This window comes from Ruditapes philippinarum, unplaced genomic scaffold (genome assembly GCF_026571515.1).
Source record: "Ruditapes philippinarum isolate M1 unplaced genomic scaffold, ASM2657151v2 ctg1899_1_1_1_1, whole genome shotgun sequence".
Lineage (NCBI taxonomy): Eukaryota > Metazoa > Mollusca > Bivalvia > Venerida > Veneridae > Ruditapes > Ruditapes philippinarum.
This window is the reverse complement of record NW_026857526.1, coordinates 220,545-244,357: the sequence shown is the minus strand read 5'-3', so window position 1 is coordinate 244,357 and position 23,813 is coordinate 220,545. Positions and strand designations below refer to the sequence as shown.

Below are 23,813 nucleotides of genomic sequence, written 5' to 3'. Positions count from 1 at the left end.
TGATTTTCCCTATATGCATATAGTAAAAACTTAAAAAATCTTCTTTTAAAGAACTCAAAGAGCTAGAGCTAAGATATTTAGCATGAAACATGTTCTAATAGGTGTCTACCAAGTTTGTTCAAATAAAAGCCCTGGGTCAAAATTGGCTCCGCCCCGGGGGTCATTGATTTTCCTTATATGTGTATAGCAAAAACTTAAAAAATCTTCTTTAAAAAACCCAAATAGCTGGAGTTTAGCTATTAAGCATGAAACTTCTTCTAGTGAGTGTCTACAAAGTTTGTTCAAATCAAAGCCCTAGGGTCAAAATTGGCCCCGCCCGGGGTCATTGATTTCCTTATATGATTGTGTATACTAAAAACTTAAAAATCTTCTTTTGAAAAAACCAGATAGCTAGTGTTTAGATATAAAGCATGAAACATCTTCTAGTGAGTTTCTACCAAGTTTGTTCAAATAAAAGCCCTAGGGTCAAAAATTGGCCCCGCCCCAGGGTGTCTTTGATTTTCCCTATATGCATATAGTTAAAACTTAAAAAATCTTCTTTTAAAGAACCCAAAGAGCTAGAGCTAAGATATTTAGCATGAAACATCTTCTAATGAGTGTCTACAAAGTTTGTTCAAATAAAAGCCCTAGGGTCAAAATGGCCCCGCCCCGGGGTCATTGATTTTCCCTATGTGCATATAGTAAAAACTTAAAAAATTCTTTTTAAAGAACTCAAAGAGCTAGAGCTAAGATATTTAGCATGAAACATGTTCTCATGGGTGTCTACCAAGTTGTTCAATATAAAAGCCCTGGGGTCAAAATTGGCCCCGCCCCGGGGGTCATTCATTAGCTTGACTTTTTTTTTTTTAGATATATACATATTATATATATACACATATATATTTAATATTTATATAAAATATATATATAAATCCAATAACACTAAAAGTCAGTGTACAAACCCCAGACAGAGTGCTCGATGGTATCCCAGAGCTGTATGTATGGATTTATATTCAATCAATATTTACTTAATTCAGTGCTGTTTTTAAGCTTAGGATTTCTAAATGATGCTTTGTGGTTTGTAAATCGGGTTTTAAAGGTATTTTCTGAGCTATTAATCCTAAGCTTAAAAACAGCACTGAATTAAGTAAATATATCTGGAAACTCAAAGAGGAAAACATCGACTTTAACATAACATGGAATATCTTAAAACAAGCCTCACCCTACAACCCAGCCTCCGACTGATGCAACTTGTGCCTATGGGAGAAATTCTACATTATCTGCAAACAAGAAAACGCTAAACTTAACAAAAGAAACGAACTTGTATCAACCTGCAGACATTCCAGGAAATATCTATTAAGCAACTTTAAAAAATGAACAGTATTAATATAGTTACGCCCCTTTATTGAGAAACCACCATTTACACTTCATAGTTACGTCCCTTTATTGAGAACTACCATTTACACTTCTGAAGATTGCGTTTTGCGCATGAAACTAATTAGTAAAGGAAAATGTGTTTTTCAATGTGTTGATTGAATATAAATCCATAAATATATATATATATATATATATGCATATATATATATAATATATATATATATATAAATATATATATATACATACATATATATATATATATATATATATATATATATATATATATATATATATATATATATATTATATATATATATATATATACATACATATACAACCAAGTTTGTTCAAAATAAAAGCCCTGGGGTTAAAACTGGCCCCGCTCCAGGGGCCTATATACAGGTGAGCGACTTTGGGCCATCATGGCCCTCTTGTCTTAAAATAGGCAACACAAAATAGTTGTCTTCAAGTGTTGTAAAGTTTATTGTTTGTGCTTTGAAATAAATATCTTTTAGTTAGATTTTTGTGCCCCCATTTTGTGGCCGGCAATTAATTTAAATTTTACCCTTGTCCGTGCGTCCGTCCATCGTCCGTCCGTCCGAGCAACCAAATAGGGATAGGGGGCCATCTAACTGTAAAAAGAACAAAAGAGAACAATAGTGTTCATTCCGTAACAATAGAATAAGGGGCCATGGCCCTCTATTAAACAAAAGAAAATAACAAAAGAAATGGCCCCTTAGTCCATTTTAAAGTGGCATGTCCTTCTGTCCGTCCGTCCGTTCTCTTTTGTGTCGCACTTAACTCAAAAAGTATTTGACCTAGAGTCATGAAAATTTACAGGAATGTTGATCAGCATGTGTAGTTGTGCACCTGGGTATTTTGGTCTGGATATTTTTAGTATTTTTAGAGTTATTGCCCTTGACTTAGTAAAATTTTGCAATTTTCAACTTGTGTCGCATGTAACTCAAAAAGGATTTGACATAGAGTCATTAAACCTTTACGTAAGGTTGCTCAGCATATTTAGTTTTGCTAGTTTTGCACCTTGGGTTTCGCTTGTGGATTTATCCAGTATTTGTAGAGTTATTTCCCTTGACTTAGTAAAAACCGTTTCATTATGTTGTTATTTGTTCCTTGAGTGCTTGAGTTAGAATCAACCAACTTTACAGGAATAATGATCAACATCACTAAATTACAGGAATAATGATTCACATCACTGTGAAGCTATGAACCTGGGACTTTGCATGTGGATTTTTTCCAGTTTTGTTAGAGTTATTGCCCTTGACTTACAGTAGTATAAATTTGCAATTTTCAACTTGTCTTGCATAGCTCAAAAAGCATTTCACTTGTAGGCCTGAAAGTTTACAAGAATGTTGGTCAGCATGTGTACTTATGCACCTTGGGCTTTGCTTGTGGATTTATTCATCTTATATACATTATCATTTTAGCTATTGTAACCAATACAGATTAATTTTATTTCAATTTCAATAAACTCAAACCCGACATGATTGAATATTATAAAGCAACTGCGCCAAGTTTTAAGTCAAGTGTAAAGTGAAGGGCAGAGAACTCTTAAAGTAGCTTTGATTTAAATACGCAACAGAGAATTTTTGGCGCTACAGGCACAGCGGACATACATTTTAGCAAAACAGGCACATTGTATGTTTTTTTATGAAAATAATTAGGATTTAAGTAATAAAACAGATTAACTGCTTTGTTTTAAAATGTATCACAAATAGTTGCAATAGGTTGTTTTTTAAAGGATTCTAAGACACTGAAAGCAATGCCTTATTTTCTCTAAACTTCAAGACTTTATGAACAGGATGCTTTTCCTTCCACTTTATAGTCATATCAAACCCATAAAGGTAAACCTTATTTTTTTTCTCATTAAATTTCTTTTGAAATGTTTGTTTAAACCTTTACTTGTTCGCATTTAGAAAAAATTAAAAAAAGATGAGTTTTGCCCGGCCTGGCGGTGGCTCTTGTTACATATGACAGGATTAATGCTCTTTTATTGATAGATATTTATCAGTATCTCAACCTGCAAATTTTACTTATGTTTTTCAGGTGAATGGCACCAGTATGATGGGTTTGCTGAAAGAGAACCTGACTATGTTTCTGTGGGTAAAATGAAAGAGGTGTTTTCTTTTAAAGGAGATTTTAAAAAACATGCAGAGAAAGCTATCCATGTGTTTTGTCCACAACTCTCTGATTTGGACAAAGTGGGCTTTTCAAACATCCTCTGTAGAATACAAATGCTTTTTGAATCTTTGCGGAAGATTTATTACTCAGATACTAGATGTTGGTCAGATAAATATAAGGCATTTGTTGATTTCGTAAGTATTTTTTTCCTTTTCAGCAGAATATGATAAAGCAGGGTTTCGGCTGCAATTATGCCAATTCTGCAAATGGCCAAAAAATATTTGGAAGTTTGGGGAAAAAAAATCATAAAAAATTATTTTTGTGATGTTTATCTTTAGCTCACCAGGGTGAGCAATTAGAATCGTTGAATGTCTGTCGTCGGTCCACATTTGTTCGTTAACACTCTAGCAGTCACATTTTTGCCTCAATCATTAAACTATGTCAGGATGCTTGTCTAGGTAAAAGCTCAGATGAGTTTGAACATTGGTCATTGGATGAAAAACTAGGTCACAGGAGCTGAAAATAGAGAAACCTTGTTAACACTGTAGTGGTCCACATTTTTTACTTAATTGTCATCATACTTGGTCAGGATGCTTGTCTAAGTAATTGCTCAGATGTGTTCGAGCATGGGTTATCTCGGATGAAAACTTAGGTCACAGAAGCTGAAATAGAAAAATCCTGTTAACACTCTAGTGGCTACTGTTTTGATCCAAATATCCTGGAAATTTGTCTGAAAGTTAAACTTTGTTTTGATGATTTATAGATCAAGTTTGAATATGGGTCGCCTGTGGTCAAAAACTAGGTCACACTAGCTCCCAAATATGAAAAAATCTTGTAAACACTCTTGTGGTCACATTTTTTACTCAATTGTCATCAAACATTGTCAGGATGCTTGCCAAGGTAATCCCTTAGATAAGTTCAAACATGGGTCATTTGGAATGAAAAACAAGGTCACAGGAGCTAAAAATAGAAAAATCTTGTTAACACTCTTGTGGCTACTGTTTTGATCCAAATATCCTGTCAATTGGTCTGAAATTTGTTTTGATGATTTCTAGGTCAAGTTCGGATATGTGTCAGCTGGGGCCAAAAACTAGGTCACACTGCTCAAATATGGAAAATCCTTGTTAACAATCTTGTGGTCACATTTTTTACTCAATTGTCACAAAACTTGGTCAGGATGCATGTCTATGTAATTGCTTGGAGGATTTCGAACATGGGTCATCTTGGATGAAAAACTATGTCACAGGAGCTAAAAATAGAAAAATATTGTTAACACTCTGGTTGCAACTGTTTTGATCCAAATATCCTGGAAACTGGTCTGAAAGTTTGTTTTGCTGATTTCTAAATCAAGTTTGAATATGGGTCACCTAGGGTCAAAAACTAGGTCACAAAGCCCAGATATGGAAAAACCTTGTTAAGACTCTAGTGGTCACATTTTAAACTCATTTGTCAGCAAATTTGGTCAGGATGCTTGTCAAGGTAATTGCTCAGATGGGGTGACCCGGGTCAAACATGGGTCATTTGGAATGAAAAACAAGGTCACAGGAGCTAAATATAGAAAAAATATTGTTTGCACTCTAGTGGCTTCTGTTTTCATCCAAATTTCCTGGAAATTGGTCTGAAAGTTTGTTTTTAGCTCACCTGTTACAAAGTGACATGGTGAGCTTTTGTGATAGCTTTTCGTCTGGCGTCCGTCTGTTGTCTGGCGTCGGTTCGTAAACTTTTACTTTAAACGACATCTCCTCATACACCCTATAAGCCAATTTCATCCAAACTTTACAGGAATGTTCCTTTGGTAGTCAACTTCAATTGTCCAAAGAATTTAATTCCAAAGAGAAATCTGGTTGCCATGGCAACCGAAAGGAAAAACTTGTATGTCTAAATGATTTCCTATCAATAACTGGACAACCCATGAACCGTGGACCTTCCAACCTCACAGATGCATTGCTTTTGGTTAGAAGATGACCTCAATGGATTTTTGGGGTCAAGGGATTAGAGGTCAAGATAATATTGACCTTATAGGTAAAATCACTTTCTGATCAATATCTCAACAACTCATGGGTCATTTACCTTCAATCTTCACAGGTTTATTGTTCTTGGCCAGTAGATAAACCCTATTGATAAGGGTCAAAGTTCAAAGTTACATTGACCTTGTAAGTAGAGACGGTCTCCGACCAATAACTCAGCAACTCAAGTTGCCTTGGTTCATATTTTTCATCAACTAAAAATGCTTTTGGTATACACATTTCAAGGTCTAATGTAATATAACAAATTGGCTGTCATTTAAAAGGACTACATGATTCATAAAAGAGCAAGGTTCACTAAGCACCAAAAATGGCCCCATCTTAGATATTGATAAAAACCTAAAGGTGTATAGCACAATGTGTTACATTTTCAAAACAGAAATTTATTAGGCATGTCTGGTTACTATGACGACATAATGGCGTCATAATTAGAGCACCTGTTTAATTCAATTATATCACAAATTTGATGACAATTTTCATACAAGACTAATAAAGTTGTGTGTTTGACTGAATTAAACTCATAAGATAGCAATATATTTCTTATAAATTTTAAACAAAATTATAGTTTAGTTAGAATTAGACTATTGTGTCACAAAACTAATATAAAAGATAAATTGGGCTCGTTTCGGATATTCCAAATTCGGATATTTAGAAATAAAAGTCTCACCACTCCTCATGGTGTCCTAATGCGAGCTACCATGTAACGGTAGAGACATGGGAACACATTCAAACTACATGTGCACCAGCCACAAAAAGGCAGAAATTACGCATTAATGTTGTCATTCATGTAGATAATCCAATTCATGTAGTTATGGCTGCTCTACAATTTCATGGACAAATAAAAGGATCATTTGTGAAAAAAGACAACATATTTCCTGCTTTGGCAATTTTCTTGTGGATATTTTTAAGGAGAATTATACTAAATTAATAAGATTTAAAACTTCTTGCTGAACTTTTAAGCAATTAAATGTCTAACAAATCTTTAATACCTTAATAACTATGAAACAGCACTGACTTAAAATGCTAAAAATCTGAAGGAATAAATACATTAATGAAATAACATATTATTTACTGAAAAAAACACTATCTATTTTATTAATTATGAAAAAGAGAATGAAAAAAAAAGAGTTCATGTTCAACGTTTGAACTCAAATCTCCTGGGTGAGAGTCTCCCATGTTACCACTGAGCTAATGCAACATTCAGAGTTGTTATGACATCATTTAACAAGTAGTTTTACATACACATAAATGCAGACGATGTAGAATTATAAAGAGTTTAAATATTTTACATACAATATCTTTTGTTTTGAGACTTGCAATAATTTTATTTTCACAAAGTAAATTGAATTCTTCTAATATACCTTTTAAAAAGACATGAAAACCTCTTAATCACTGTGTTTAAATGACCACAGTTGTTGTTGTTTGTTTGTTTTTAGCTCACCTGTCACATAGTGATAGGGTGAGCTTTTGTGATCGCTTTTCTTCCGCCGTCCGTCCGTCGTCCGTCCGTCGTCCGTCCGTCCGCCGTCCGCCCGTAAACTTTTACTTTAAATGACATCTCCTCATAAACCACTAAGTCAATTTCATCCAAACTTCACAGGAATGTTCCTTTGGTGGTCACCTTTAAAAATTGTTCAAAGAATTTAATTCCATGCAGAACTCTGGTTGCCATAGCAACCGAAAGAAAAAACTTTAAATATCTTCTTTTAAAAAACCATAAGAGCTAGAGCTTAGATATTTGGCATAAAACATCTTCTAGTGAGTGTCTACCAAGTTTGTTCAAATAAAAGCCCTGGGGTCAAAATTGGCCCCGCCGGGGGGGGGGGGGTCATTCATTTTCCCTATATACATATAGTAAAAACTTAAAAAATCTTTTTTTAAAGAACCAAAAGAGCTACACCTAAGATATTTAGCATGAAACATGTTCTAATGGGTGTCTACCAAGTTTGTTCAAATAAAAGCCCTAGGGTCAAAATTGGCCCCGCCCCGGGGGGTCATTCATTTTCCCTATATGCATAAAGTAAAAACTTAAAAAATCTTCTTTTAAAGAAACAAAAGAGTTAAAGCTAAGATATTTAGCATGAAACATGTTCTAATAAGTGTCTACCAAGTTTGTTCAAATAAAAGCCCTGGGGTCAAAATTGGCCCGCCCCGGGGGGTCATTCATTTTCCCTATATGCATATAGTAAAAACTTAAAAAATCTTCTTTTAAAGAACCAAAAAAGCTAGAGCTAAGATTTTTAGCATGAAACATGTTCTAATAGGTGTCTACCAAGTTTGTTCAAATAAAAGCCCTGGGGTCAAAATTGGCCCCACCCCGGGGGGTCATTGATTTTCCCTATATGCATACAGTAAAAACTTAAGAAATCTTCTTTTAAAGAATCAAAAGAGCTAGAGCTAAGATATTTAGCATGAAACATGTTCTAATAAGTGTCTACCAAGTTTGTTCAAATAAAAGCCCTGGGGTCAAAATTGGCCCCGCCCCGGGGGATCATTGATTTTCCCTATAATCATATAGTAAAAACTTAAAAAATCTTCTTTAAAAGAACTCAAAGAGCTATGGCTAAGATATTTAGCATCAAACTTGTTCTAATAGGTGTCTACCAAGTTTGTTCAAATAAAAGCCCTGGGGTCAAAATTGGCACCGCCCCGGGGGTCATTGATTTTCCTTATATGTGTATAGCAAAAACTTAAAAAAATTTCTTTGAAAAAACCCAAATAGCTAGAGTTAAGATATTAAGCATGAAACATCTTTTAGTGAGTGTCTACAAAGTTTGTTCAAATAAAAGACCTGGGGTCAAAATTGGCCCCGCCCCGGGGGTCATTGATTTTCTTTATATGTGTATAGCAAAAACTTAAAAATCTTCTTTGAAAAAACCCAAATAGCTAGAGTTTAGATATTAAGCATGAAACATCTTCTAGTAAGTGTCTACAAAGTTTGTTCAAATAAAAGCCCTGGGGTCAAAACTGGCCCGGTCCCAGGGGTGTCATTGTTTTAACTATATGTGTATAGTAAAAACTTTAAAAAAATCTTCTTTCAATAAAGCCCAATGAGCTAGAGCTTAGATGTTTAGCATGAAACATCTTCTTATGGGTGTCTACCGAGTTTGTGCAAATAAAAGCCCTTGGGTTAAATTGGCCCTGCAACGTTGGGGGGGGGATTGGGGGGCCTATATACAGGTGAGCGAGCTCAGGGCCATCATGGCCCTCTTGTTTTTGTTGTGAGGGCGAAAGAACCAGACCCAGATCAAGTATTCATCAATAAATAGCCTGAACAGCATATTAACTTCTTTCAATGAATCAATAAAATTACATAACAACACCTTGCTAATTCTAAATATTAATAAACTTTTACATATAATTCTTTTAACAGTGGTAACCATTGAACTCGTACCAAAACTTACTCGTACTCATTTTAGTGAAAGTGCTTTTAATTTACTAGAAATGATTTTCCTGCAAACATTTATAAAAATATATGTTATGAATCATATTTCAACAACTTAGAACAAAAATTGATAATGTTGAGTGCAATATACATGCTCTATGGTTTGCATTTAATGAAATAAATGTCAGAAAATGACGTTTAGATATTAGATAAAAATCTAATTTTGGAATAGAGCACAGGCAAGCCCCAACTTTATATTGATATAGTTGAAGCCTTTGATACATGACAACACAATGGTGTAATGATTTTGTTGGGGCTGGACTGTGCTGATACTTTAATTTTGGTTTAAACACCAAAACTACGTGAATTTTCATAATTTTGCTGAAAATAGGGGTATTTCCATAGAACATAAATCATACTAAATGTAAATATATGTCTATAAATTCATATGTTTTTAACAGTTTAATGATTGAACTAACAAAACCAAAAACAAGAACTTTGCATCCATTTATTTTTGCCAAAATCTTGGGCAAAAAACCATGGTAAGTGAACCTAGCTCTTTATGCATATATTATTCGGTATGATTTGTGATAACTTTGTTATAAAATTGCTGCACTCAACCTTTACTGTCACCATTACCTAGTGACAAGTCATGACCAGTAGATAACTCCTATTGATTTTTTGGTCACTAGGTCAAAAGTCAGTTACAATGGCCTGATCACATGAACATTTGTGGTTTACAAACATATCTTGTTTTGCTTTATTTTATACTTTAGAACCTTTTTGTGCCCCCACTATGGGGGAGGGGACATTTAGATTTACCCTTGAAAAGTCTGTCTATGTGTCCATCCATCAGTTTGTTCACTTTTGTGTTGCATGTGGCTCAAAAAATATTAGACCTAGAGACATGAATATTGGTCAGCATGTGTAGTTGTGCCTCTGGGTATTTTTGTGTGGATATATTTAGTATTTTTAGAGTTATTGCCCTTGACATTGTAAAAATTTGCAATTTTCAACTCGTGTCGCACATATCTCAAAAAGTATTTGACCTAGTGTCATGAAACCTTACAGGAATGTTGCTCAGCATGTGTAGTTGTGCACCTGGAGTTTTACTTGTGGATTTATTCTGTTTGTTAGAGTTGCTCTTAACTTAGTAAATATTTGCAATATTCAACTTGTGTCACATGTAGCTCAAAAGTCATGAAACTTTACAGGAATGTTGATCGGCATGTGTAGTTGTGCACCTGGGTATTGTCATCTGGATATGTTTAGTATTTTAGAGTTATTGCCCTTGACTTCGTGAAAATTTAAAAGTATTTGATCTAGTGTCATGAAACACTAGGAACAGGAATGTTGCTTAGCATGTGAAGTTGTGCACCTGGGGGTTTCACTTGTGGATTTTTTCTGTTTTGTCTGATTTATTGTTTTTGACTAAGTGAAAACTATTCCATTATGTAGTGTTATTTGTTACTCAAGTGCTTGAGTTTAAGAATCAACCATCTTTACAGGAATAATGATCAACATCACTGTGAAGATAATGCACCTGGGGTTTTGCATGTGGATTTTTTTTCAGTTTTGTTAAGAGTTATTATTGCCCTTGACTTAGTATGAATTTGCAATTTTCAACTTGTTCATGCATAACTCAAAAAATATTCGACCTGTAGGTCTGAAAGTTTACAAGAATTTTGGTCAGCCATGTACTTATGCACCTTGGGGTTTACTTGTGAATTTATTCTGTATTTGTAAAGATCTTGCCCTTGACTTAGTAAAGGATTTTTAGTTTTTAACTTGTGGCACATGTAGCCCAAAAAATATTTGACCTAAAGTCATAAGATTGACTAAACAGTGAGTGTTGGGGCACCTGTTGACTATTGACACATTTCTAGTTATTTTAGTATCATTTTCATCCAGTATCCTCTCAATATCAACATATATATAATAATGCACTTTACAGACAAATGTAAACACATGTTGTTTAGATAATAATAGAAAATTTTAACAAAAACAATAATGATAAACGGACAATTTATCACACTGATGTTCAAGTATAATATTATTAACAAGTATATTGTTACCATTGTAACTGTTGTTTGTTTTTGTCAGTAAAACTTTTAAGGCTACTGAAGTTTAAAAGTATGGTAATAAATTATTGTATCATAGTTTGGAGACCTTTCTGTTGAAAATGTGTCAGGGTTAAATCGTATACATATACATGCACAGTGCGTTAACTGGAGTGCAGGTTTTAGTTACTCGCACTCCAGAGCATGCCCATTGATTGGCTCATTTTTGCTGGGGTTTACATATTGTGATGACAGAGAAAGGGAAAGCGACAGAAATGTCATATTCAGATGTTCGTTCATTGGTTCATTTTTGCCGGGGTTTCATATTGTGACAACAGGGAACTTGCTTTTATGTTTGACTATGATACAAAAGAGAAAGAACACCAAAACACTCGGCAATCTGATTAATACTCGAGGGCTACGCCCCCTCGTACAAATCAGATAGCCTCGTGTTTCGGTGCTCTTTCTATTACTAAAACTTAGTCAATGAAAAAGAATATAAACACTTTAATATACCAAAATGCTCAAGTACAGTGAGATATAATAAGTAAATGATTGAATACTGTAAAACAAATAAATTATTGCCCTTGGTATTGTAACTGTAATGACTTCATCAATGTTAAGTTGTTAAAGAACGGGTAATATGTACATGTTTTGCATAAATTATAGTTAAATCTTCTAACAGAATATTTATTTAGCGGAATGTTCAAGTTTCGGCTGATTTCTGTTGTTTGACAGATAAGGTTGAGCTACTGTTCAAATAATAACCTTGTTAGTCGGTGTATTATGGTTGGAGAAGCTGCTCTGAGATTTACTGAAGTGAGCATCTGTATTTTGAAATTTGGCCTCTGCTAAACATTCAATTTAAGTACTTTGAGCCAATGAGATTCGGTAACGGAATTAGTTATCCAATCACAGTGCTCCACTAAATATAGCACTGTCATGGGTAATACGACGTCAGATAAAGTTCTGAATGATATTTCAATGGTTCTTTTACACGAATCTTTGAATACTTATATTGTTTACTGTAAGATATATAGTTGATAAACAACCACAAAAATCATGAGAAAGACAGAGAAGAACTCTATCTTTAATGAGGGAATTATCAAATAATACTGTATATTATTATACATTATATCCAAATAATTATGACAAAGTATAAAAAAAATTCATAATAAATAATACATTTATGGAAAATTTTCTGAGAATAAGTTTGGCACAGTAAGGAAATTAATTTGTAATAAAGTCTTCCTACCCAGTTATTTTGCAAAGTAAGATACAAAAAAAAATGCAAATTTCAATTTCTGACTCTGCAGGTGCAAATTCATAAATCCAAAAAATAATTCAGGAAAGGTATTTTTGCGAAATAAGGATCATGTGAATATGAACTTGTTTACACTAAATCAATGTGAATTCAGGGCATGTCTTTTATCCTTATTATTAGCTCACCTGTCACAAAGTGACAGGGTGAGCTTTTGTGATCGCTTTTCGTCCGGCGTCCGTCCGTCCGGCGTCCGTCCGTAAACTTTTACTTTAAATGACATCTCCTCATAAACCACTAAGCCAATTTCATCCAAACTTCACAGGAATGTTCCTTTGGTGGTCACCTTTAAAAATTGTTCAAAGAATTTAATTCCATGCAGAACTCTGGTTGCCATGGCAACCAAAAGAAAAAACTTTAAATATCTTCTTTTAAAAAACCATAAGAGCTAGAGCTTAGATATTTGGCATGAAACATATTCTCGTGAGTGTCTACCAAGTTTGTACAAATAAAAGCCCTGGGGTCAAAATTGGCCCCGCCCCGGGGGGTCATTGATTTTCCTTATATGCATATAGTAAAAACTTAAAATATCTTCTTTTAAAGAACCCAAAGAGCTAGAGCTAACAATTTAGCATGAAACATGTTCTAATGGGTGTCTACCAAGTTTGTTCAAATAAAAGCCCTGGGGTCAAAATTGGCCCCGCCCCGGGGGGTCATTGATTTTCCCTATATGCATATAGTAAAAACTTAAAAAATCTTCTTTTAAAGAACTCAAAGAGCGATGGCTAAGATATTGAGCATCAAACATGTTCTAATAGGTGTCTACCAAGTTTGTTCAAATAAAAGCCCTGGGGTCAAAATAGGCCCCGCCCCGGGGGTCATTGACTTTCCCTATATGCATATAGTAAAAACTTAAAAAATCTTTTTTTAAAGAACCAAAAGAGTTAGAGCTAAGATATTTAGCATGAAACATCTTTTAGTGAGTGTCTACAAAGTTTGTTCAAATAAAAGCCCTGGGGTCAAAATTGGCCCGCCCCAGGGGGTCATTGATTTTCCCTATATGCATATAGTAAAAACTTAAAAAATCTTTTTTTAAAGAACTCAAAGAGCTATGGCTAAGATATTTAGCAACAAACATGTTCTAATTGGTGTCTACCAAGTTTGTTCAAATAAAAGCCCTGGGGTCAAAATTGGCACCGCCCCGGGGGTCATTGATTTTCCTTATATGTATATAGCAAAAACTTAAAAAATCTTCTTTGAAAAAACCCAAAAAGCTAGAGTTAAAATATTAAGCATGAATTATCTGTTAGTTAGTGTCTACAAAGTTTGTTCAAATAAAAGCCCTTGGGTCAAAATTGGCCCCGCCCCGGGGGTCATTGATTTTCTTTATATGTGTATAGCAAAAACTTAAAATTTTCTTTGAAAAAACCCAAATAGCTAGAGTTTAGATATTAAGCATGAAACATCTTCTAGTAAGTGTCTACAAAGTTTGTTCAAATAAAAGCCCTGGGGTTAAAACTGGCCGGGCCCCAGGGATGTCATTGTTTTTAACTATATGAGTAAAAAATCTTCTTTTAAAAAGCCCAATGAGCTAGAGCTTAGATGTTTAGCATGAAACATCTTCTTATGGGTGTCTACCAAGTTTGTGCAAATAAAAGCCCTTAGGTTAAATTGGCCCTGCAACGTTGGGGGGGGGGTGGGCGTTGGGGGGGCTATATACAGGTGAGCGACCTCAGGGCCATCATGGTCCTCTGTGTGTAATTTATAATGATATAATTTACTATACTTTAAAGATGTTGCAAAGATTACCAAATCTCATTTGATATCATTTTTAGTTTGGGAAGAACTTGGTCCAAGCAATGTTTGATCTGTGGAAAATAGACAGAGATCAGTCAACAGCAAGTGAGGGAGAACGAGGACAAATTTTGAACGGATGTATTCTTGTTGTATGTGCCTTACATACATTGAATATTAACCTACAGAATTCAAAACTTATTCAGACACTTTGCAAAGCAATGCTTATAAGAAGAGGAAAGAAAGAAAAACAATGTCAAAATTATCAATTTATGGAACAGAATTTTCAAGAAAAAAGGTACAGAACCAGATTTGTACTAAATAATGACATACAGAATTTCTATTCAATTCTGTTTCTAATAACAATTTGTACTTCATTTCATATGCCTTTCATATATTTCAGTCTAAAAAAAAAAATCATAAATTGTTCCAAATTTATCAGAAAAAATTCGCAGTACATGTTTTTAGTTGGATTTTTTTTTTTTTTTTTTTTTTTGAAAAAAAAATTCATAAAAAAGATAAAGGTATTGTTACAGTCATGTTGGTGTTGCAATCTGCAAACTTGTACCTTGACCATAAATTTTAAGTTCTTTGAGTATTGTTTTCATAATTGGCCGCAACAACCAATGAGACAAGATCTTGTAGTAGAACAGACTAATCTTGACCTTTATTCATAGATGACCTTGACCTTCAAGGTCAAATGTCTAAATTTTGCTTCTATTTTGCTATTTTTGGCTGTAACTTTGTTATTTTAGATGGATTGTCTCCAAACTTAGACATATAATCTTTTAGGATAGACCTTCAAGTTAACTAGACAGACCTTGACCTTCACTCTTAAGTGACCTTGAAGGTCAAATTGTTGCAATTTTCATTTTTTGTGTAACTGGCTTACAACGTTTTATGTGTCACCTTGAAAATGTCGACATATAGGGGTTACTTTCCTTGGGGGCATTGGAGGTGTTGGTGGCAGAGTCCCCTTAGACTTGTCCTGAGCATAATTCAGTCATTGTAGGTATAATTGACTACAAACTTGGTATGCATGCTTTTCAATAACCTGAAGTGCAGTGCATAAGAATCATTACTCTGCACTTCTTATTTTTTGAGTTATTTACCTTTGTAAATTTTCATACTTTATATTTGCCTAGGCAATTTCTCTTAAACTATAAGAGCTATGGACTTGAAACTTCATAGGACAATAGAGCTCATTGAGAAGAGGTGCAGTGCACAAGAACTTGTACTTTGCACTTCATGATTTTTGAGTTATTTTCCTTAGTTAATTTTCCTACTTAATAAGCTTGTCTAGAGCTATAAGTTGATGGCCTCCAAATTTGGTATTGCAAGCTTTTTTTCTTGACCTGAATTGCAGTGCACAAGATCTGTCACAGAGTTCTCCATTTGATCTTTCAGTGTAAAAAACTTTTCCATAGTATTTTTTTATGCTCCGTCCTTCCGTCCGTCTGGTCATCTTGTCTGCGCTTCATTTCCAAAACCACTTGGGGAAATTCATTGAAACATTACAGGAATGATCAGTACCATCTTTAGTTGTGCATGTCGCAGGCACATTCTGCTCCGCTTTACAAAATGGCCGTCAGAGCTATAAAGAGAAAAATCTTGTCTGCGCTTCATTTCCAAAACTGCTGGGGAGGATTTCAATAAAACTTTGCACGAGTGATCAGTATCATACATAGTTGTGCATATCGCCGGCACATTCCACTCCTCTGCACAAAATGGCTGCCAGAGCTATAAATAGAAAAATTGTCTAGGTGTCATCTCCAAAAACCCTAGGGCGATTTCAGTGAAACTTCACAGGAGTGATCAGTATCACCCCTACCTTGTGCATATCACCGGCACCTTCTGATCCGCTGCAAAAAATGACCGCCAGAGCTATAAATAGAAAAATATTGTTCGAGCTGTAAATAGAAAAAAATATTGTCCCTGCTTCATCTCTGATATCAGTGAAACTTCACAGGAGTGATCAGTACCATCCCTAGATGTGCATATCGCAGGCATGATCTGCTCCACTGCTTAAAAGGGCCGCCAGAGCTATAAATAAAACATTTTTGTCCTTGCTCCATCTCCAAAACTGCTGGCTGAATTTCAATGAAACTTTACAGGAGTAATAAGTACCATCCCTAGTTGTGTATATCTCCGGCATGTTCCACTACGCTGCACATAATGGCAGTCAGAGCTGTAAATAGAAAAATCTTGTCCAGCTTTCACAAGCCAAACTGTAACCTGTGGGATTTCAATTGAACTGCACAGAAGTGATCAGTACTATCCTTAGTTGTGCATATTGCCAGCACTTTCTGATTCGCTGCACAAAATGGCTGCCACAGCTATAAATAGAAAAATCTTGTCCACCTTTCATCTCCAAAACCAGTAGGGGGATTTCAGTGAAACTTCATAGGAGTGATCAGTACCATCCCTAGTTGTGCATATTCCCGGCATGTTCCACTTGGCTGCACAAATTGGCTGCCAGAGCTGTAAATAGAAAAATCTTGTCTGGCTTTCACAGGTCAAACTCCTGGCTGAATTACAATGAAACTTAATATGAGTGATCAGTACCATCCTTTGTTGAGCATATTGCAGGCAAGTTTCGCTCAGCTGCACAAAATGGCCGCCATAGCTGTGAAAAGAAAAATCTTGTCCAGCTCTTTCACAGGTTAACTGATGAACTTCACAGATTCACAGAAGTGATCAGTAACATCCCTTATTGTGCATATCTCTGGCACATTCTGCTCTTCTGCACAAAATGGTGGCTGGAGCTATAAATAGTAACATCTTGTTTCAATTAGATTTGTTTAGACTATTTCTCCTACAATTCTAATGGAATAAATGAAATTTAAGGAATGATATTATCAAAAGTGGTCAGGTGTATATTACCGGTATTTTGGCATATATTGCTGATCTTATGTCAAAGCTTCCTTTCGGGGGCAGCTCTTGTTATGTGTTCAAATGCCACTAAAGTTAAAGGTACATGTATATAGCAAGAGCAGTGTTTATAAATAACCTATATTTAAGAAAATTTTAATGCTGAATTACTGACAGCTAAACTGTTGACAAGGCAACACTTCAAACTCACAGAGTTCTAGTAATGAATGGATTGACTTATATTAAGACTTATATTAAGACAAAGCATTTTTAGGACAATATCTTTTTGTAAATCAAACTCAAATTGAACTTGGGTTATTTATGACCTTGACCTTTAAGGTTAAATTTATGAATTTTCACTATTTTTTGCTATAATTGACTGGAACTTGGTAATTTATAAATAGATTATCTTCAATCTTTGACAAAACAACATTTTGGACAAGACCTTATAAAAAGTTGAACTAACCTTGACCTTAAGCTTTAAATGTCATTGACTGTCAAGGTCAAATTATTGAATTTTGCTTAAGTGTCATATTTTTGATATTTATACCCCGAAATGAAGTTTTGGGGTGGTATTTAGGAGTCACCTGGTTGTCAGTCTGTCGGTCGGTCAGTCCAGCGGTCCGTTGCATTTTCCTTGTCCGGAGCATAACTTGAAGACTAATGGTTGGAATTCAATATAACTTCATACAATGGTAAAGCACATTGAGAGGAAGTGCAGTACACAAGAACCATAATTCCATCTTGACTAATGATAGATTTATTGCCCTTTGTTACTTTCCTCGTCTGGAGCATAACTTGAAAACTATTGGTTGGAATTCAAAACAACTTCATACAATTGTCAAGCACATTAAGGGGAACTGCAGTGCACAAGAACCATAACTCCATCTTCACTAATTACAGAGTTATTGCCCTTTGTTACTTTTCCTTGTCCAGAGAATAACTTGAAAACTGCTGGTTGGAATTCAAGACAACTTCATACAATGGTCAAGCACAATAAGGGGAAGTGCAGTGCACAAAAACTATAACTCCATCTTGGTTGATTACAGAGTTATTGCCCTTTGTTACTTTTCCATTGCATTTTTTGTCCGAAGCATAACTTGAAGACTAATTGTTTGAATTCAATACAACTTTATATAATGATCAAGCACATTAAAAGAAAGTGCAGTGCACTAGAACCATAACTCAATCTTGACTAATTACAGAGTTTTTGTCCTTTGTTACTTTTCCTTGTCCAAAGCTTAACTTGATAACTACTAGTTGGAATTCAATATAACTTCATATAGTTGTCAAGCACATTAAGAGGAAGTGCAGTGCACAAGAACCATAACTCCATTTTGACAAATTACAGAGTTAATGCCCTTTGATACTTTTCGTTGTCTGGAGCATAACTTAAAACGTACTGGTTGGAATTCGAAACAACTTCATACAATGGTCAAGCACAATAAGAGGAAGTGCAGTGCAGAAGAACTATAACTCTGTCCAGAGTATTTATAGAGTTATTGCCCTTTGTTACTTTTCCATTGCTTTTTTCTTGTCCAGAGCATAACTTGAAAACTACTTGTTGGAATTCAATACTATTTTATACGATGGTCAAGTATATTGAGAGGAAGTGCAGTGCACTAGAACCATAACTCAATCTTGACTAATTACAGAGTTTTTGTCCTTTGTTACTTTTCCTTGTCCAAAGCTTAACTTGACAACTACTAGTTGGAATTCAATATAACTTCATATAGTTGTCAAGCACATTAAGAGGAAGTGCAGTGCACAAGAACCATAACTCCATTGTGACAAATAACAGAGTTAATGCCCTTTGATACTTTTCGTTGTTTGGAGCATAACTTAAAACGTACTGGTTGGAATTCGAAACAACTTCATACAATGGTCAAGCACAATAAGAGGAAGTGCAATGCAGAAGAACTATAACGCTGTCCAGAGTAATTGTAGAGTTATTGCCCTTTGTTTCTTTTCCATTGCTTTTTTCTTGTCCAGAGCATAAATTGAAAACTACTTGTTTGAATTCAATACTATTTTATACGATGGTCAAGTATATTGAGAGGAAGTGCACAAGAACCATAACTCTGTTTGAACTAATTACAGTTTGTTCCATTATTACCTTTTTGTCCAGTGCATAACTTGAAAACTAATAGTTGGAATTCAATACAACTTCATAAAATGGTCAAACGCAATGCGGGGAAGTGCAGTGTACAAGAACCATAACTCAATCTTCAGTATTTATAGAGGTATTGCCCTTTGTTCCTTTTCCTTGTCTTTCTGGACTTATTACAGAGTAATTCAATAAAACTTCATCAATGGTCAACCACATTGAAAGGAAATGCAACATACAAGAACCACAACTATCTTTAATTGCCCACAACCATAACTTTATTTCAATTCTTTTACAATGTATTCTGTTACTAGTACCATCCTCATTTCTGAAACAATCTTGCGGGGGTATTAAACAAATTTAGTGATAGTTCTAGTTTTGTACAGATTTCATTTAAAATAAAGAGTTGTGGCCAAGCAAACATACTGAATAATTTTGATGTGACTTTTACCTTGAATTGACCTCGATCAAATCAATGAAATTCTATTCTTTTCCATATGTATGTGACATTTGGACCATTTGCACAGATTTAGATGTAAAATTGAACTTTAGCTGGCCTAGATTTTGAGGTTTTTTAGATAGATCTTATCCAGAAGGTGTGCAGTGCACAAGAATGATAACTACCTTTCATAATTTTTGAGTCATTGCCCTTTGTTATTTATCATACTTTTTGTCCGGAGCTTATCTCAAAAAGTATTTGAGATATCATCTTGAAACTTCATAGAAGGATAGATCATATTAAGGAGGAGTGCAGTGCACAAGAGTGATAACTCTACCCTACATTATTTTTCAGTTATTGCCCTTTGTTATTTTTCAAACTTAATTTTTGTCCAGAGCATAACTCGAAAAGCCTTTGAGATATCAATATGAAACTTCATAGGTGGATAGATCTCACTCAGGAGGTGTGCAGTGCACAAGAATGATTAGTCTACCCTGCATAACTTTTGAGTTATTGCCCTTTGTTATTTTTCATACTTTATTATTTTTCACCTGAGTGGAGCATAACTCAAAAAGTCTTTGAGATCTCAACATGAAACTTCATAGGTGGATAGATCTTATTGAGGAAGAATGCTGTGTGCAAGAATGAAAACTCTTCCCTTTATAATTTTTGAGTTATTGCCCTTTGATTTTTTTCAAACTTTTTGTCCGGAGCTTATCTCAAAAAGTGTTAAGAGGTATCAACTTACAACTTCATAGGTGGATAGATCTCATTGAGGAGGGGTGCAGCACACAATAATGATAGCCTACTGTAAGGATCTGACATTCTTGCATAATTCTGAAATGTACTTACAACAGAACTTATAATGAAATCCAAGTGACATGCTGAAATCCTATAGCTTCATATATTGTTTACTTCTACAAGAAAAAGATTCACTTACCTGATTGATCTGAAGGAACACTGTATTTACACCTATTGACTTTGCAATTTAAGCTGATAGAATTGTTAAACTTACCTTATTGTATAGCAGAAAACTGATTTTCTCTTTACATTTTCTGTGTAGCAGACGTCCATTGACAGACATCTTTGAAATCTGTCACTTCATATTTTATATTGAAGATTTCTTATTGTTAATATCAATTTCAGTCAAATTCAATTCAAGAATGTAATTTATGTAAAGTTTATGATTGATTAAGGTCAGAAATCCTTAAGTATTCACTACATGTTTTTGTATATTAACGATTTTCGTATGCAGATTTTATATGAGATTTCAATATGGCCGCCATTGAAATCCAAGATTTCAGATTCAGAAATCCGGCCGTCTGTCCATTGGAGGATTTCCGGATTTCTGGTGTTTCATTGGTGGATTTCAAACACAGAACCTTATAAAAGTCAGAATCCAACCAATGTTGTCACTTCGGTCTTGACCTCCAAGTAATGTAAATAAAGTTTTAAAACCGCCAAAGTTCAAATGCAGTAAACATCTTACAAACGACATTGTTATCCAAACTTGTAAATTGGTATGTATTTATATCCAGTATTTTTAACTCACTAGACACTGTTGTTGCCAAAATACTTGTTATAAACTTAGAAAACTGTATAAGAATTGTATTTATTTTCCCCATCCTGACATACGTTTACACTACCCTGCATTATTTTTCAGTTATTGCCCTTTGTTATTTTCAGCCATCAGTATTCACATAGGTTTCAATAGCTTTTATCACTCCAGCCATCATACGTTTTCATTACCAAAAGACTCCTTAAAAGTGAATTATTCTGCTCTACTACATATATATTCTTTCAATGAGCAAACACATTCGGCAGGGGATGGCCATGATAACATGGCTCTTGTTATCCTTTGATGTATAGCTATGAAATGATGTACAACTATGATTGTGCACAGTTTTAGATGTAAAATCGAACTTTGTTGTCAGCTGACTTAGATGATTTGATGAAGTGACATACTTTTTTGTCCTTTGATGTGCAGGTATGAAATTTGGGCTATTGACCAGACCTACCTATTAAAAGTTTTAAAAAAGGAAAAACTACTTTTTATTCCTTTTCTTTTTATACCTCCGAAACGAAGTTTGGGGGTTATATAGGAGTCACTCCGTGGTCAGTTGGTTGCTTGTTCCAGCGGTCCGTTGCATTTTCCTTATCCGGAGCAAAACTTGATATTGAATGATTGGAATTCAGTACAACTTCATACAATGATCAAGCACATTGAGAGGAAGTGCAGTGCACAAGAATTGTAACTCTATCTTGACTAATTACAGAGTTATTGCCCTTTGTTACTTTTCCTTGTCCGGAGTATAACTTGAAAACTACTGGTGGGAATTCAATACAACTTCATACAATGGTCAAGCATAATAAGGGGAAGTGTAGTGCACACAAGAACCATTAACTCTATCTAAATTATTACAGAGTTTATTTGCCCTTTGTTTACTTTTCCATAGCTTTCTTTTGTTCGGAGCATAACTTACAGACTAATGGTTGGAATTCAATATAACTTCATACAATGGTCAAGCACATTAAGAGGAAGTGCATTGCACAAGCACCACAACTCCATCTTGACTAATTATAGAGTAATTGACCTTTATTCCTTTTCCTTGTCTGGAGCATAACTTGAAAAATACTAGTTGGAATACAATACAACTTCATACAATCATCAAGCACATTAAGAGAAAGTGCAGTGCACAAGATCCATAACTCTATCTTGACTAATTACAGAGTTATTGCCCTTTATTCCTTTTCCTTGTCTGGAGCATAACTTGAAAAGTACTGATTGGAATTAGAACAACTTCATACAATTACAAGCACATTAAGAGTAATTATAGAGTTATTGCCATTTGTTCCTATTCCATTGCTTTTTTCTTGTCTAGAGCCTAACTTGAAAACTACTAGTTGGAATTCTATACAATTTCATACAATGGTAAAGTATATTGAGAGGAAGCGCAGGGCACAGAAACAGTAGTACTTTATTGACTCATTTAAGTGTTTTTGCCCTTTGTTACTTTTTATTTTCTAGTGCATAACTTAAAAATTAATGGTTGGAATTTAATGAAACTTCATACAATGGTCAAGGCCAGTGAGATGAAGTGCACTGCACAAGAACCATAACTCTATTTTGACAAATTACAGTTATTGCCCTTTGTTACTTTTTATATGCCCGAAAGAATTTTGGACATACTATGTTATACCCCCTGGCGTCCGTCCGGCTGTCCGTCCGTCCGTCCGTCCGTCTGTCCGTCCGTTAGCAATTTGGTTTCCGGAGCATAACTTAAGTTCCATTTGGCCCACAATATTCAAACTTCATAGGATGATTGTCCATATTGGGTAGAAGACCCCTATTGATTTTGGGGTCACAAGGTCAAAGGTCAAGGTCACTATGACCTTAAAACTGAAAACAGTTTCCAGAGCATAACTTAAGTTCCATTTGGCCCACAGTGTTCAAACTTCATAGGATGATTGTCCATATTGGGTAGAAGACCCCTATTGATTTTGGGGTCACAAGGTCAAAGGTCAAGGTCACTATGACCTTAAAACTGAAAACAGTTTCCAGAGCATAACTTAAGTTCCATTTGGCCCACAGTGTTCAAACTTCATAGGATGATTGTCCATATTGGGTAGAAGACCCCTATTGATTTTGGGGTCACAAGGTCAAAGATCAAGGTCACTATTACCTTAGAACTGAAAACAGTTTCTGGAGCATAACTTAAGTTCCATTTGGCCCACAGTGTTCAAACTTCATAGGATGATTGTCCATATTGGGAAGAAGACCCCTATTGATTTTGGGGTCACAAGGTCAAAGGTCAAGTTCACTATTACTTAGAAATTGAAAACAGTTTCTTGAGCATAACTTAAGTTCCATTTATCCCACAATATTCAAACTTCATAGGATGATTGTCCGTATTGGGTAGAAAACCCCTATTGATTTTTGGGTCACAAGGTCAAGGTCACTATTACCTTAAAACTGAAAACAGTTTTCGGAACATAACTTAAGTATCATTTGGCCTATTGTGTTTAAACTTCATAGTATGATTGTCCATATTGGGTAGAAGACCCCTAATGATTTTTGGGTCACAAGGTCAAAGGTCAAGGTCACTTTTACCTTAGAATTGAAAACAGTTTCTGGGACATAACTTAAAGTTCCATTTGGACCACAATATTGAAACTTCAAAGGAGGATTGTTATTTGAAGGAGGTAATACTTTATTTTACTCCCATGTCTTACAAATGCTTCATCTTTACTAAAAAAAAAAATCACTTTCGGGCATATAATGCTCCGCCTAGCGGTGCTCTTGTTTGTCCAGTGCATAACTTGAAAACTTGTAGTTGGAATTAAACTTCATGCAATGGTCTAGGGCAATGAGAGGAA

The 23,813-nt window shown here is 34.8% G+C and overlaps 1 protein-coding gene across 1 annotated transcript in view; it reads left to right on the top strand.

Moving 5' to 3' along the window:
• Window positions 1-23,813, top strand: part of LOC132750079 (E3 ubiquitin-protein ligase rnf213-alpha-like) — a 162,222-nt gene that overhangs the window by 20,043 nt on the left and 118,366 nt on the right. Inside the window, exons 5-6 of the mRNA XM_060740016.1 lie at window positions 3,421-3,689; window positions 14,061-14,317. Coding sequence (XP_060595999.1) covers window positions 3,421-3,689; window positions 14,061-14,317 — 526 coding nt within the window. The remainder of the gene's footprint in view (window positions 1-3,420; window positions 3,690-14,060; window positions 14,318-23,813) is intronic.